The sequence below is a fragment of the Rhinolophus sinicus genome, chromosome X, assembly GCF_036562045.2.
Source record: "Rhinolophus sinicus isolate RSC01 chromosome X, ASM3656204v1, whole genome shotgun sequence".
NCBI lineage: Eukaryota > Metazoa > Chordata > Mammalia > Chiroptera > Rhinolophidae > Rhinolophus > Rhinolophus sinicus.
In genome coordinates, this window is record NC_133768.1 from 33,435,619 (window position 1) to 33,448,670 (window position 13,052).

The 13,052-nt window shown below is 34.3% G+C and overlaps 1 protein-coding gene across 7 annotated transcripts in view; it reads left to right on the forward strand.

Moving 5' to 3' along the window:
* Positions 1-13,052, forward strand: part of USP9X (ubiquitin specific peptidase 9 X-linked) — a 129,655-nt gene that overhangs the window by 35,786 nt on the left and 80,817 nt on the right. For all 7 annotated transcript variants that reach the window (XM_074323875.1, XM_074323874.1, XM_074323876.1 and 4 more), the window contains 5 exons: positions 1,862-2,115; positions 6,658-6,803; positions 8,883-8,962; positions 10,769-10,881; positions 12,025-12,243. In XM_074323875.1, coding sequence (XP_074179976.1) covers positions 2,020-2,115; positions 6,658-6,803; positions 8,883-8,962; positions 10,769-10,881; positions 12,025-12,243 — 654 coding nt within the window. In that variant the 5' untranslated portion in view covers positions 1,862-2,019. The remainder of the gene's footprint in view (positions 1-1,861; positions 2,116-6,657; positions 6,804-8,882; positions 8,963-10,768; positions 10,882-12,024; positions 12,244-13,052) is intronic.

Sequence of the window (13,052 nt, forward strand, 5' to 3'; positions counted from 1 at the left end):
AAATTGGTTAGCTGATGTTTGGAGTGGTAAGAAAAAATGTTCAAATAATTGCCAGCAGACCCAAAATAGCTAAAGAAAACGATAGGTGAGTTTCTTCAGGTGTTTTTGAATTGTTCACATAAAACTTTTTGTAACGTAGGGTGTATAAAAATGGAAAACAAAAGCAAAAGAGAGACTGCTCAATCATGTAATCTTTTATTTTTCCACTTTACCTATGAAAGATTTTTCTGTCTGTTTTTAACCTCATCAATACTTGATATTATCAGTCTTAAACTTTTTGTTATGCCAATTGATAAGTGAAACAATCTCTCATTAGAACCCCATCTCTGGGTTAAATTATTATATTTAAATTCGAGGTAAACGTTGGACTATTCTGGAGTAAATGAGAAGTGGGATCGCCTTACTTATAACAAAACACATACCTATAACCAATAAGCTCAAGTTCTCAATCTCTTGGTACATTAGAACCAATCTGTGGAGGAGGTTTTCTGAGAAGTACTGCTGTCTAGGCTTCACTGAAATATATTGTAATTCATTCAGTCTGGAGAGAGGTTTGGACATCAGTGTTTTTTAAAGCACCTCAGATGATTTTTCTAGGCAGCTAAGAACGAGACCCATTGGTCTAATGAATATAGAAATGAGAGTTTGGTGGTATTCCCCTATACACCTTTGTCGGGTGGCAAAGAATTCCATTGTTAAACAGTTGGGGTCTGTAGCTATGGGAGTACCTGTGGCCAAAACCTTGCCAAAAAAAGTGGAAAGTCAAGGTCACTTGACAAATTCAATTGTATTGGAGTAGTAGTATGTAGTTTGAACCCTCTCCAAAGAAAAATTCCCCCAAAGTTTTAACGTTTCTGTTAAGTATTATAACAGCTATATAAGATGTCAGAAGGGTAGTAGCTTGGGGGAGAGGGGTTACACTTTGTGAGGGGTGTAAATGTCTAACTAGTACGTTGTTTTGTACACCTGAAACTAATAAAACAATAGTTTCTGTTAAAACTACTTGTAAGCTTATTTAAAAACCATTTATGATGCCCTAGTACCAGTGATGAATGTTAGTTGTGAAATCATTCTTGAAGTGTTTTTAAAAATCAAATTTTATTACCTTGGTTTATGTCTTGAGTGTATACGTTTTTACAATGTATTTAAGGCATTAGCAAATTGAAGACAGTTTTGCCATTCCATAATTGAATGAAAAAGGTAACTGCTGTGTTTCCCTGAAAATAAGACCTAGCCAGACAATCAGCTCTAATGTGTCTTTTGGAGCAAAAATGAATATAAGACCCAGTCTTAATTTTACTATAAGACCGGCTATAATATATAATATAATAATATAATATTATACTAGGTCTTATATTCATTTTTGCTCCAAAAGACTCATTAGAGCTGATTGTCCGGCTAGGTCTTATTTGGGGGAAACACGGTAAGTACCTTGGTGTAAAACCTTTGGAATCTCAGGAGAAAACTGAAATATTATATCATAAGACTATACTTTTATGTTTCCTTGATATAACAGCTGACGTACCATTATCAGTTTATTAACCTGAATATAGTATTAATGAAACTTTAGCTTTTCACTTTGCCATCTCATTTATATAGCCTCCTCCTTCCTAGATTCATTGGTAATATTAAATTTGAACAGTTTCTTTTTTTTTTTTTTTAATTTATTGGGGTGACAATTGTTAGTAAAATTACATAGATTTCAGGTGTACAATTCTGTATTACATCATCTATAAATCCCATTGTGTGTTCACCACCCAGAGTCAGTTCTCCTTCCATCACCATATATTTGATTGAACAGTTTCTTAATTCATGTTTTTTGTATCTAAAACAAATGTACTTTTTCCCCTTCTACTTGTAGGTTATGCAATGGTCTCTGCAAGATGGTTTATTCTTGAATTGGAGCTTTTTAAGACTGACAAATGCTGGTACTTCATCTTCTATAAGTGGACTATAATTTCTTTTCTCAAAACAACTACATAAGCAGACAAAATTGCAAAGATCTGCCCTGTGTCGAGTATGACAGCCACGACTCGTGGCTCTCCAGTAGGAGGGAATGACAACCAGGGCCAGGCTCCTGACGGACAGTCTCAGCCCCCCCCTCAACAGAATCAGGTAGGACGTTTCAAATACTAGTTAAAGCTACGTTGGTATGTCTGCTATGGGATACTTAAAGAATGGAGCATGTTTTGAATAATTTGTGGAAAACCATAAAACTTACTTTAGAAAAGTATGTTACTGTCTTAAACAGTAACAAGAAAGCTCAAGTGTTATAGATGGTGATGCTTGAGGCCCTTCTTTTTCCGGTGTCTTATGCTGTTAGTCATCATTAAAATTAAGTGTTTAAGCCCTCTGTCAATTCTGGAGCCCATGGTTAGACGCATGGACTAAAGTCATTGCTTGTGTTCAGATTTCAGCTTTGCACCGTGCTAGCTTTATGACGGGGTCAATTATGTAACCTCTAAGCCTCAGTTATTCATCTGTAAAATGGAGATAACAAGAGGAACTGTTTCATAGTGTTGTTAAGAGTATCAAGTGAAATGTTTGCAAAGAACTTAAAATAGATTTTGGTAACAAGATTTTACTTTATTTTTATTTATTTTTTTGATTAAAGTTTGTTGGGGTGACAATTGTTAGTAAAATTACATAGATTTCAGGTGTACAATTCTGTATTACATCATCTATAAATCCCATTGTGTGTTCACCACCCAGAGTTAGTTCTCCTTCCATCACCATATATTTGATCCCCTTTACCCTCATCTCCCACCCACCCCCCCACCCCCCTTACCCTCTGGTAACCACTAACTATTGTCTGTCTATGACTTTCTGTTTCTTCATTTGTTTGTCTTGTTCCTTAGTTGCTTTCAGTTTTATATACCACATATCAGTGAAATCATATGGTTCTCTGCTTTTTCTGTCTGACTTATTTTGCTTAGCATAATAATCTCAAGTTCCATCCATGTTGTCACAAATGGCACTATTTCATCTTTCTGATATCAAGATTTTATGCTGGTCTCAACTCACAGGGTGATATTCTTTTTATATTCTCTGGATGAATTTGCGTAAGATTCCTATTACTTCTTTATTAATCATATGGAAGATTTTACTGGTGAGAACATATGGCCTTGGGTTTTATTTGTGGAAAGATTTTGATTGCAGATCCAGTTTTGTTTTGTTTTTTTCCAATTAATAGGGGAATTTTCTGTGTGTGTCGGTAAATTGTTTTTCAAGGAATTTGTCCATTTCATCTAGTTAAATTGTTTATATCTTGTTTATCTTTTAATGTCAGAGTCTGTGGCGTCTGCTTTTTCACTTCTGACACTGCTAATTTGTGTTCTCTTCTGATCACTCTTTCCTAGGGATTTATCAGTTTCATTAAACCTTCCCCCAAACTAACTTTTGCCTTTAATTCTGTATCCTCCTCCCCCCCCACCCCACCCCCCACTCCCGTATGCTTTTCCCTAATCTTTTTGTTCCTTTTACTTCCTCTGGATTTGGATTACTGTTCCTTTTCTCATTTCTTGAAATGGAAGTTTAGATAATTGATTTTCAGCCTTCTTTTCTAATGTATACAGTTTTGTATTGGGAAATAGTGAACCAAATGAGACAAGCATTAAAACTTGTGACGTGCATGTGAATCACCAGCGTGCTCCTTATAGTTGGTGCGTGCTCATTGTAGAATTCTGTATAGGTACGTTTTTAGGCAAAATTATGGTAATTGTAGAATGTATCATTATATTTGTCATTTGAGGATAAGGTCTGAGTGTTCAGCTATAAAAGATTAGATACTCTCTTTTACAAGTATGCGCTCTTCCTCCCTCCCTTCCTCCTTCCTTCCTTCCTTCCTTCCTTCCTTCCTTCCTTCCTTCCTTCCTTCCTTCCTTCCTTCCCTTCTTTCTCTCCCTCTGCTAATTTAAAGAAGTGAGCAAGCCAGGTTTTGAATTTTTTCCCAAATAAATGTGTCAACTTTATTTCTTTTTCTCTCCAGTTCCCACTTTTAAGACATAAAAGTACTTAAGTATATATGGTCACAGGTCTTGGACAGAGTTAAGTTTTTCCTGTGTCATAAATTTGTTAGCCAGTATTCAGGTTTCTTTAAACATAGTCAAAGGTTGGATGCCAGAAGGTTTCTATTTTTAAACTAGGAGCTAGTATTAAAGTTCCAGTATCTTTGCTCTCTTTTTTTCTGGTTCATACCTGCATTGTGCATGGACATTTGGGGCTTGCATGGCTTTAGACAAAATTAAACCTTTACTCTAACCTTACTTTTAAGATGTACTTGATAATTCTTAGAGCTCTTGGGTTTGTGATTTTCAGCTTAATATTATGCCACCTACATTATTTTCTCTTCTAATAGCTCTTTACATTTTGGAACATGAATGGCTGGTAATTTAAACAACAAAGGAACAAAGTAAATCACATTATTGTCTTGTAGAGTCCCTCCTCTTTTCACTTTCTTATTCTCTACTTTTTAACACTAATTGTTTCCCTTTTTTTAATTACTTTTTTTTTCTTTTTAATTGGGGAACAGTGTGTTTCTCCAGGGCCCATCAGCTCCAAGTCGTTTTCCTTTAATCTAGTTGTGGAGGGCGCAGCTCAGCTCCAAGTCCAGTTGCCGTTTTCAATCTTTAGTTGCAGGGGGCGCAGCCCACCATCCCATGCAGGAATTGAATCGGCACCCTTGTTACAAGTTCAGAGCTCTCGCTCTAACCAACTGAGCCATCCGGCTGCCCCTTCTCTACTTCTTAATGTTAGAATTTTAGTTATTTCACAAGATTTGACGCTATTGGACCCAGAAGAAACAACCATAGCATTAATTACTGCCAAACTTTCTTTTGGAATATGCTGTTTACATATTGGCATAAAAGGATTTCTAAAATCAATCAGATTTTTTCACTTAACATATAATATTTTTTTTAAAGGGTGTTTCCACAGGAGAGAATTTTAGGCTCTAGTATGTAGTAAAACTCGGTAATAAATGAAACAGCTTTAACAAAGGCACTATAGGTGAACACTTCTTGGGTACTATTGCTGGGATGGTTCAAACTTCCTGGAATGGAACTTGGCAATATATGTGTCACTAGCCCCAAAATAAATAGTTCATACTATTGTAGTAATTATATTTCCAGGATCCTATCCTAAGGAAAAATTGAAGTTCAACACAAAGATTTATATATAAAAAGATTTACTGCAGCTCTGTTTATGTTGGCAATAAAAATTGCAAAATACCAAATGTTCCTTAATTTGTTTAATTTATTTAATACTATATTGCTATTAATCAACTTTTTATAAAATATTATTAATGATCTGGGAAGATACTTAAATGATGCATAGAAAAGGGTGTAAGCTTAAGCAGGTAAAAATCATAATTTTATTGATAATTTATACATATATACATGGGGGTTTTTTGGGCTCGTAGAACAAAGATTACAAGGAAATAATTTTAAAAAGTTATTGGTGCTTATCTGTTGGTGTGGTATTACAAGTGTTGTAATTGTTATTTTTGTCTTTACGGTTTTTATGAGCATGTATATAATACATAAATACTGGGGGAAAAGGACTTTTTAAAAAATGATAAAGCAGACTTCCTAAGTTACATATTTCAAATGCAAATATTTCTGTTGGGCTTCTAACACTTAAATTCTATGCAGTAGATTATTTTGCCTTGAGAATGCCTCTAGAGCATATGCAGTGTTCACCATCTTAAGTATAACAGTTCACTATTTAGTTGCAAATTGGCTCTATGAGTTCATATATAAACTTTGTCACTTAGAACATAGTAATAGTGGTGTACCAGCTGTCTTCAATACAAGCGATTACTTATGTAACTGTTCAATAGGTGCTGAAATGATAGGGCTAAGGGGCCCTCTCCTCTAAAAGGGCTCTCACCTACAGTGGGTATAAAATTCAAGAACAGATGAGTAAAAATCAGCTTAAAATTTAGCTTGGTTTTAATTTGAAAGTGAAAATACCATCTTCTTTTGAAATTAAGAATTAAGGGTAATAAAAATTTATTTAGTTGTGAAAATACGCACAGCTAAATTAAGGGAAAAGAGAAAGACTTGCTAAAAGGCAAGAATGAAAGAATGAAATTAGCCATATAGTTGAAAATGATGTGACTCATTTAGAAAGCACAATTGTAAAGTCTTAATAATTGTTTGGATAATGCTTTGAGCCTAAGGAAATTGCAGAATAAAATTTATTTTTATCTCCTTCAAATTAAAAAATAAAAGTTACAAGTCAAACTTTTTAATCTGTAAGATGTGATGTTTCCTGTCTGTATCATTTTGATCATGACAACATGATAGGATGTATGATAGAGATGCAGTTTATGTTGCACTTAAGAATACAGACTTTAAAATTAGACCTGGATTCAAATCATGACCACAGAGTTGGAGCGGTGTAACATTGGACTAATTATTTATTGCCTGAACTTTTTCATGTATTAAGTGGCAAGATACTTCCTTAGGCTATTGAGAATTAAATGAAGTTATTTTAAAAGTGTCACAGAGACTGCCTGAAACATCATAAGCTTACAATGATCATATCTTTAAAAATTTACATTATTTTCTCTTAAACTGTGTTGGTGTTTGAATCATTGGATGTTGTGTGTATGTTATAGAAACCTAAATCTAGAATATCTGATTTTTAATTAAGACTTCATCGCCTGATTCTTCCAATGAAAATTCCCCGGCAACTCCCCCAGATGAACAAGGTCAAGGTGATGCTCCACCACAGGTTGAAGATGAGGAACCTGCATTTCCACATACTGACCTGGCGAAGTTGGATGACATGATCAATAGGTGAGCTGGTTTTGTTTTGTTTTTCAATGTGTGTGATACATGGGAAAGACACCAAGTTTCTCAGCATAGTGATTGGTAGTGGAAAAGAAAAAGAGAAAGCAGGAATATCACAGTACCTCGGTAATAGCCTTAACATCTTAGCCATTATCAAGTAACCCATGCTTTTCCCTGGATTTTAAACATGAAAGGGAGTTACGGTATCAGTCAAGTTTTCAGATTAATGGTGATCACCGTAGGTGGTGTGTTTGTGAATTAGAATCGTATGTGTGGTTTCCCTTTTTGAGAGTTTATGAGGATTTTTTTTTCTTACTGGTATGTTGGTTGCTAGGGTTGCTGGATGACTTGAATAATTCTTGCTTGGCCCTGAGGTAAACCAGGTCATAAGGAGATTAGAGTTTACCCCTTGTGAACCCCTAACTAGTCTGAGGCATTTAACCACTGCAGCTGTTTCTCTTGATCTTCATCTCAGGGGGCAGTTTAGAGGATAATTTTTCATACTTGTACAAACATCCCCCAAACCCACCCAGCCCCCCAGTTATTTGGAGGAAGACTCAGAGAATGAAAAGTCAAGCTTGTGTGCTAGGGAAGAAAAAGATTTAAAGAAGGTAAGGACAAGAGCATATTAGGGGACACACCCCCATGGCTGTGATCTTCACCAGGCTGTGGGGTCAACAAGTGAGTGCTAGGGAGGTGTGACACCCCCCAACTCCAAAAAGGAAAGTAAGGAAAATACACTTAATACTAAGTTATTTGTTGTTGTATTTCATTTTCTAAAAATCAGTTAACACTACTGCATATATAATGGTGGGGGAAATAGAAGCCCTGTGCCTTTTAAAAAAAAACTCTGATTACATAAGTAATATAATTTATGCATTGTTAAACAGAAATATGTTGATAAAGCTCTCTATAATTTCCTCCTTATGTACACACATCCCAACCAAAAATTAACAGTCAGGAGTATAGTCTTCAAGATTATCTTTGTGTTTAGTATGGATTTTTCTACAGATATGGGAGTCTAAGTGTAATATTTTGTAATTTGCTTTCCTCACTTGATCTTGAATATTTTTCCTATTAATATATATTTAACTCATTGTTTTTAATAGTATATTTGAAAGAACGCATTAAATGTGATTCTGGCAGATGCCTATAGTAATAGTGTACAATGAATTATAGTCAAACAAAAGTATGTACGAAATTTGTAATGTCCCTGACCATTCTCTATACAAAGGCATCATAGCAGAAGGTTGTATTGTTGCTTTTCGGTATTTGTCTGGTGATTGGCGATTCTAAATAAAGTATGCTTCTTATGCAGACTTGAGAGCAAAGTTGCAAATCCTGTGGAACAGAAATACAAATGGTATTTTTTATGTAAATTAAAATAAATACAAAGGTAGTATACATTTGTTTCTAATAGATTATGTGTTCATGGAGCACTTTTTGTCCATCGGGAATTTTGGGAGCCTTGGTTGAGTTTGGTGGTGAGGAGGAAGGGGTAGATAAAGGATGAACGCCTAGGTGGTTTGGGCTGCCACTGGCATAAGAAAAATCACCACGTAGGTGTTTCCTACATCCTTGTTTGAGGGCGGGGGTTACCTGTGCAGGCATAGAGATTTGGAGACAACAGGTTTCACTTAACCTTCGGTAAAACTTGATGGATGGAGGCAGAAGTCAGTCACTTGCCACCTGCATATTTTCTCCTTTGTGAGGAAATGGAAGACAGCTCAGTGGTTCATCACGTCTCCTCTAACCTGAATCCTGTAAGAGCACTTTCCTGTGAACGCTTAACAATTGGTTATCAATTTAATTGATATTTGGTTATTATAGTAGTTTCATATTCTGTTATTCCCTCTCTCATAGCTGTATCTTTTGTTTGACAATTCCTTAAGAACATTGTAAAGACAACAGATGGTGCTTAGTCTCACAAAGCAAATAATTCTGCCGATCTTGTTTTAATATTTTAATGTTATTTTAATATTTAATATTTTCATGGTGAGGTAAGTAATTATAATTACTAATTCATTTACAGGGCCCCTTACTGTACAACCAGTAAACATCTTTTTATATTTTTGAAACCCTTAGGCCTCGATGGGTGGTTCCAGTTTTGCCGAAAGGGGAATTAGAAGTGCTTTTAGAAGCTGCTATTGATCTTAGTAAAAAAGGTAAGTTTAGATGTTATGCTTTCCATAGTGCATGCTACTAGGTACACTGTCATTTCATCTGGGAAGACTTGGTTTCCCTCTCTTATAAACACTTAATGTATGTTTCTGGACTAGAACATCTAACTAAAATTTCTTGATGTGACTGATGATATATACCTAGAGCAAGGGTGCGTATCCTTTGGGTAGCCTTCAAGGGTGTTTGTAAGTTCTCTGAAGTTACACATAAATTTTGTGTATATGCATGTTTATAGTCAACTCTACACATTGATTTTTTTTTTTAATAGAAAACATTTGGTTTTTCTCTAAAAGGAAAAAAAAAATTTGAAAGATGAGGTCTTTTTTTTTTTAAATAAGCCGATGAAAAAGAATCTCATGTTTTTTACTCTGTTGTCTAGAAGTAAAAGCTTAAGGTTGGAATTAATCATTTTTTTCAATGACTTGGTCTACATGGGGTGCAGTTGAATTCTCCTTATCAAAGGACTACTATTGTAGTATTCTCTCTTCATTTTTCAGGCATTGGAGATTGAAATAAATGGCAGTAACATTTCACTTTCTGAAATAGGGTAGCCATTAATGTGTTCTAATTATCAATAGGCATTACCACAATTGAAAATTATAAAAGTTAATATTTTTAGTACCTTGCTTAAATAACAAAAAAATGAAAATGCATTATCAGATTACAGTTATTTTCCACTGCTCAAATTCTTTTGTTCATTTATATATTTAGTCATCGATTCAGCCAAAAGACTTCTGTACTAGGCATGTTCTAGGTCCTGACTGTACGATGATAGGTGAAATATCATTGACATTCACTGGACATGTATCTCCCCCATCCCTATTTTTTTTCTGGGACCCTGGTTTATTTTAGGGGAGGTTTGTATTTTTTTTAAGTATAGTACTGGGTTTTAAATGTCATCTTTGTATAATAAAAATCAAATAATAGTTTATGTACACATTGAATAGCTTTTCACTTTATCATCAAGAGTTAAAGATTTTCTTTGGGGACACATGACTGTTGACTTTCTGAAGATGAAATTAAGTGAAGCTGTAAAGAAGCATAGATACTTAGTGAAAGAGACTAATAAGGAAGACAATTTATTCAAGGAAGCACTTACATAGTATAGTATAAGGCAGGGGTGTCCAAACTGCAGCCCGCAGCAAATTCCAAAAATATATTTAGTTTACTTAAATAAACCAGGTGAGGCAATACGTACTTCACCTCGAGTGAGTGGCCCGGCTGTTTGTGTATTTTACTGCATATGGCCCTTGGTGAAAAAAGTTGAAAAAAGTTTGGACACCCCTTTATAAGGATATTGATGTCAAGTGGATAATTTATAATCAAAATAAGATTTTGAAAATAATTGTGAGATGTCATTGTTTAAGGTTTACTTTCAGTGGCTAAAAATGCTGTGAAGTATTTAGATTCCGTATCACGTGGTAATGATAACCATTTTGTGTTTACAGTCCAGTGTCAGTTATAATTTGAAATATTTTCAATTCATCGTTATATTACTGGGTTTAGTGTAGTTTATGCAGTTAAATATTTTTGAAATTCATTGAAGATTATTTTTGTTTCTGAATCAGTTATCTTTTTGACACATAGGAACTTTGATAATACTTGTAATATATTTAAGTTACCTTTTGACCTCTTAGATAAATAAGAGTTTTTTTCCCAAAGCTAGTCTGCATTTATCAGAGGTCAGTGAATAGTTTGCAATTATTGACTTTTATCATATAATTGGACATTGTAAGACAACCAGAGAAATACTTTGTTTACATTAATATTTAAATCTCCCCTTTTCTTAGGCCTTGATGTTAAAAGCGAAGCATGTCAGCGATTTTTTCGAGATGGACTAACAATATCATTCACTAAAATCCTTACAGATGAGGCAGTGAGTGGCTGGAAGTTTGAAATTCATGTGAGTCTTGCATTTGACTTTAAAAAATTAGATTTACATTGTGATATGTGTGAGTGTTCTCTCTCTATCTCTCTCTCACACACACACACACACTATATATATATATATATATATATATATATATATATATATATATATATATATATATATATATATATATTTGATCCATTAATTGAATTAAAAGGTTCAAAATGAGAAACTTAAAACACTTTATAAATTATAATTTCTGTTCAAGGAAGCATGATCATTTAGGATGAGTGTGAGATTTAGAGTTAAAAAACTTAGGTTTAATCTGTCTCCTGGCTTCTCAAGTGCCTTGTGACCTTAGGCAAGCCACCACATTGCATTGAAAATATGATGCTGTCAATTGTGAGATGCACCACTCATTTTATGTATCACTAAGGAAAAGAAACACCCAGGAAGGATAATCTAATATCTGGAACACGAAGAGTTAATGTCAAGAAATAAACTTACCATACAGAAAAGGCAGAGAAACCTGCATTCCTGAACCTTGGCATCTGGTAAAGGGGAAAAAATCGGAAACTTGAAACCACAAGCTTCTGTTCAGTTTGGTAGTCTGAATTGAAATTATAGTTGTTGTGATACACAAAAATCCTCAAATGGAGAATTTAAAGTGGTCTCAGGTGTTGCCAAGTAACTGGCAGAAGCAAACACAAATCGCTACAAACACCTTCATTCTAGGAAAATGTACTATAAGTATAGAAATGGAAACTCTGGAAGTGGTGTCAGACGTTTTGAATTGAGGCTTAGCAGATCTGCTTCATCTTGGATAATTTATATATTGTTTAGATTTTAAAGTTGCTCCCTCTAGTATACAAATTCCAAAGACAGAACAATGGTAATTTGCATCTTGCCTGTGGACATAGAGCATTGCTGTCTTCATTTTGTAAGCCATAACAAATGGCCTTTGAAAGTGGTTACTATATAAATTATAAAGTGAATGCTAATTTGCCTTTGTTTTGATTTATCAGTTTGATCCCAGTTAGTGAAATTCAACATAATCCAAATGATCAATACAGAAAAATGGAGAGATCATTAAGATTTAATTAAGATTGAAAAATATTTCTGTTTGGAATTGCAATGTTTTGATCTTATAAATTACCTTTCCCCCTTATATAACAGAGGTGTATTATCAACAATACTCATCGCCTGGTGGAGCTATGTGTGGCCAAGTTGTCCCAAGACTGGTTTCCACTTCTAGAACTTCTCTCCATGGCCTTAAATCCTCATTGCAAATTCCATATCTACAATGGTACACGTCCTTGTGAACCTGTTTCCTCAAGTGTTCAGTTGCCTGAAGATGAGCTCTTTGCTCGTTCTCCAGATCCTCGATCACCAAAAGTGTGTTGGTTTGTTATTTTCAAAATTAAATATTACAGTTGTTTTGCTGTGCCACAGAACTTTAAATGATCTGAACCTCCTATTAACGAGGGGAAGGATAATTTCGTTTTACTCTTAAAGGGATTCTGCATTGTTTTATGTTTTGGATTATTTTCTTTTTTTTTCAGCTTTATTGAGGTATAATTGACAAAATCGTTTTGGATTTTTTAAGCTTTCTTTATGAAAATAGTTTCCACTATCTTCTATCCAGCCTCTTGGGAAATAGTGATAATTTGGGTTAGTATGAAACAGATCATTTTTTTCCTTTTATGTAAGGGTAGAAGATTACTTCTTTGACCAAGGCCACAATCATTTTAGACATTCCAAAATTTTGACTCCAAAATCAGGTATATCCTGTAAGTGTCTAGTAATGTATCATAAAAGTAAAATTACAAAAATTATAAATGAAAGCAAAACAGTAAAACGTGTAAACTGCCAATAAAATACATAGTATACATAAATGTAAAAGTTCTCCAATATAAACTCTTATACCAGCATAAACAGAGTGAGTATACACTTTAAAAAGTATCCCTGAACTATAATTTTGAATAAATATTGTAATAAACAATATATAGTTCTGGAATTTTGGGAGCGATGTTTAATGTTGGCCTTATAAAAAGGAAAAACCAGCCAGGAAAATTTCAATTTATGCATACAATGCTTGGTTTATTCTGTTAAAAGTGGAAATCATCAAAATGTGTTGGATTTAGAGCCGAGATAGTTTCTGACATTTCCCAAAGCTCATATTGTTGCCACTACAGGCTTATTTT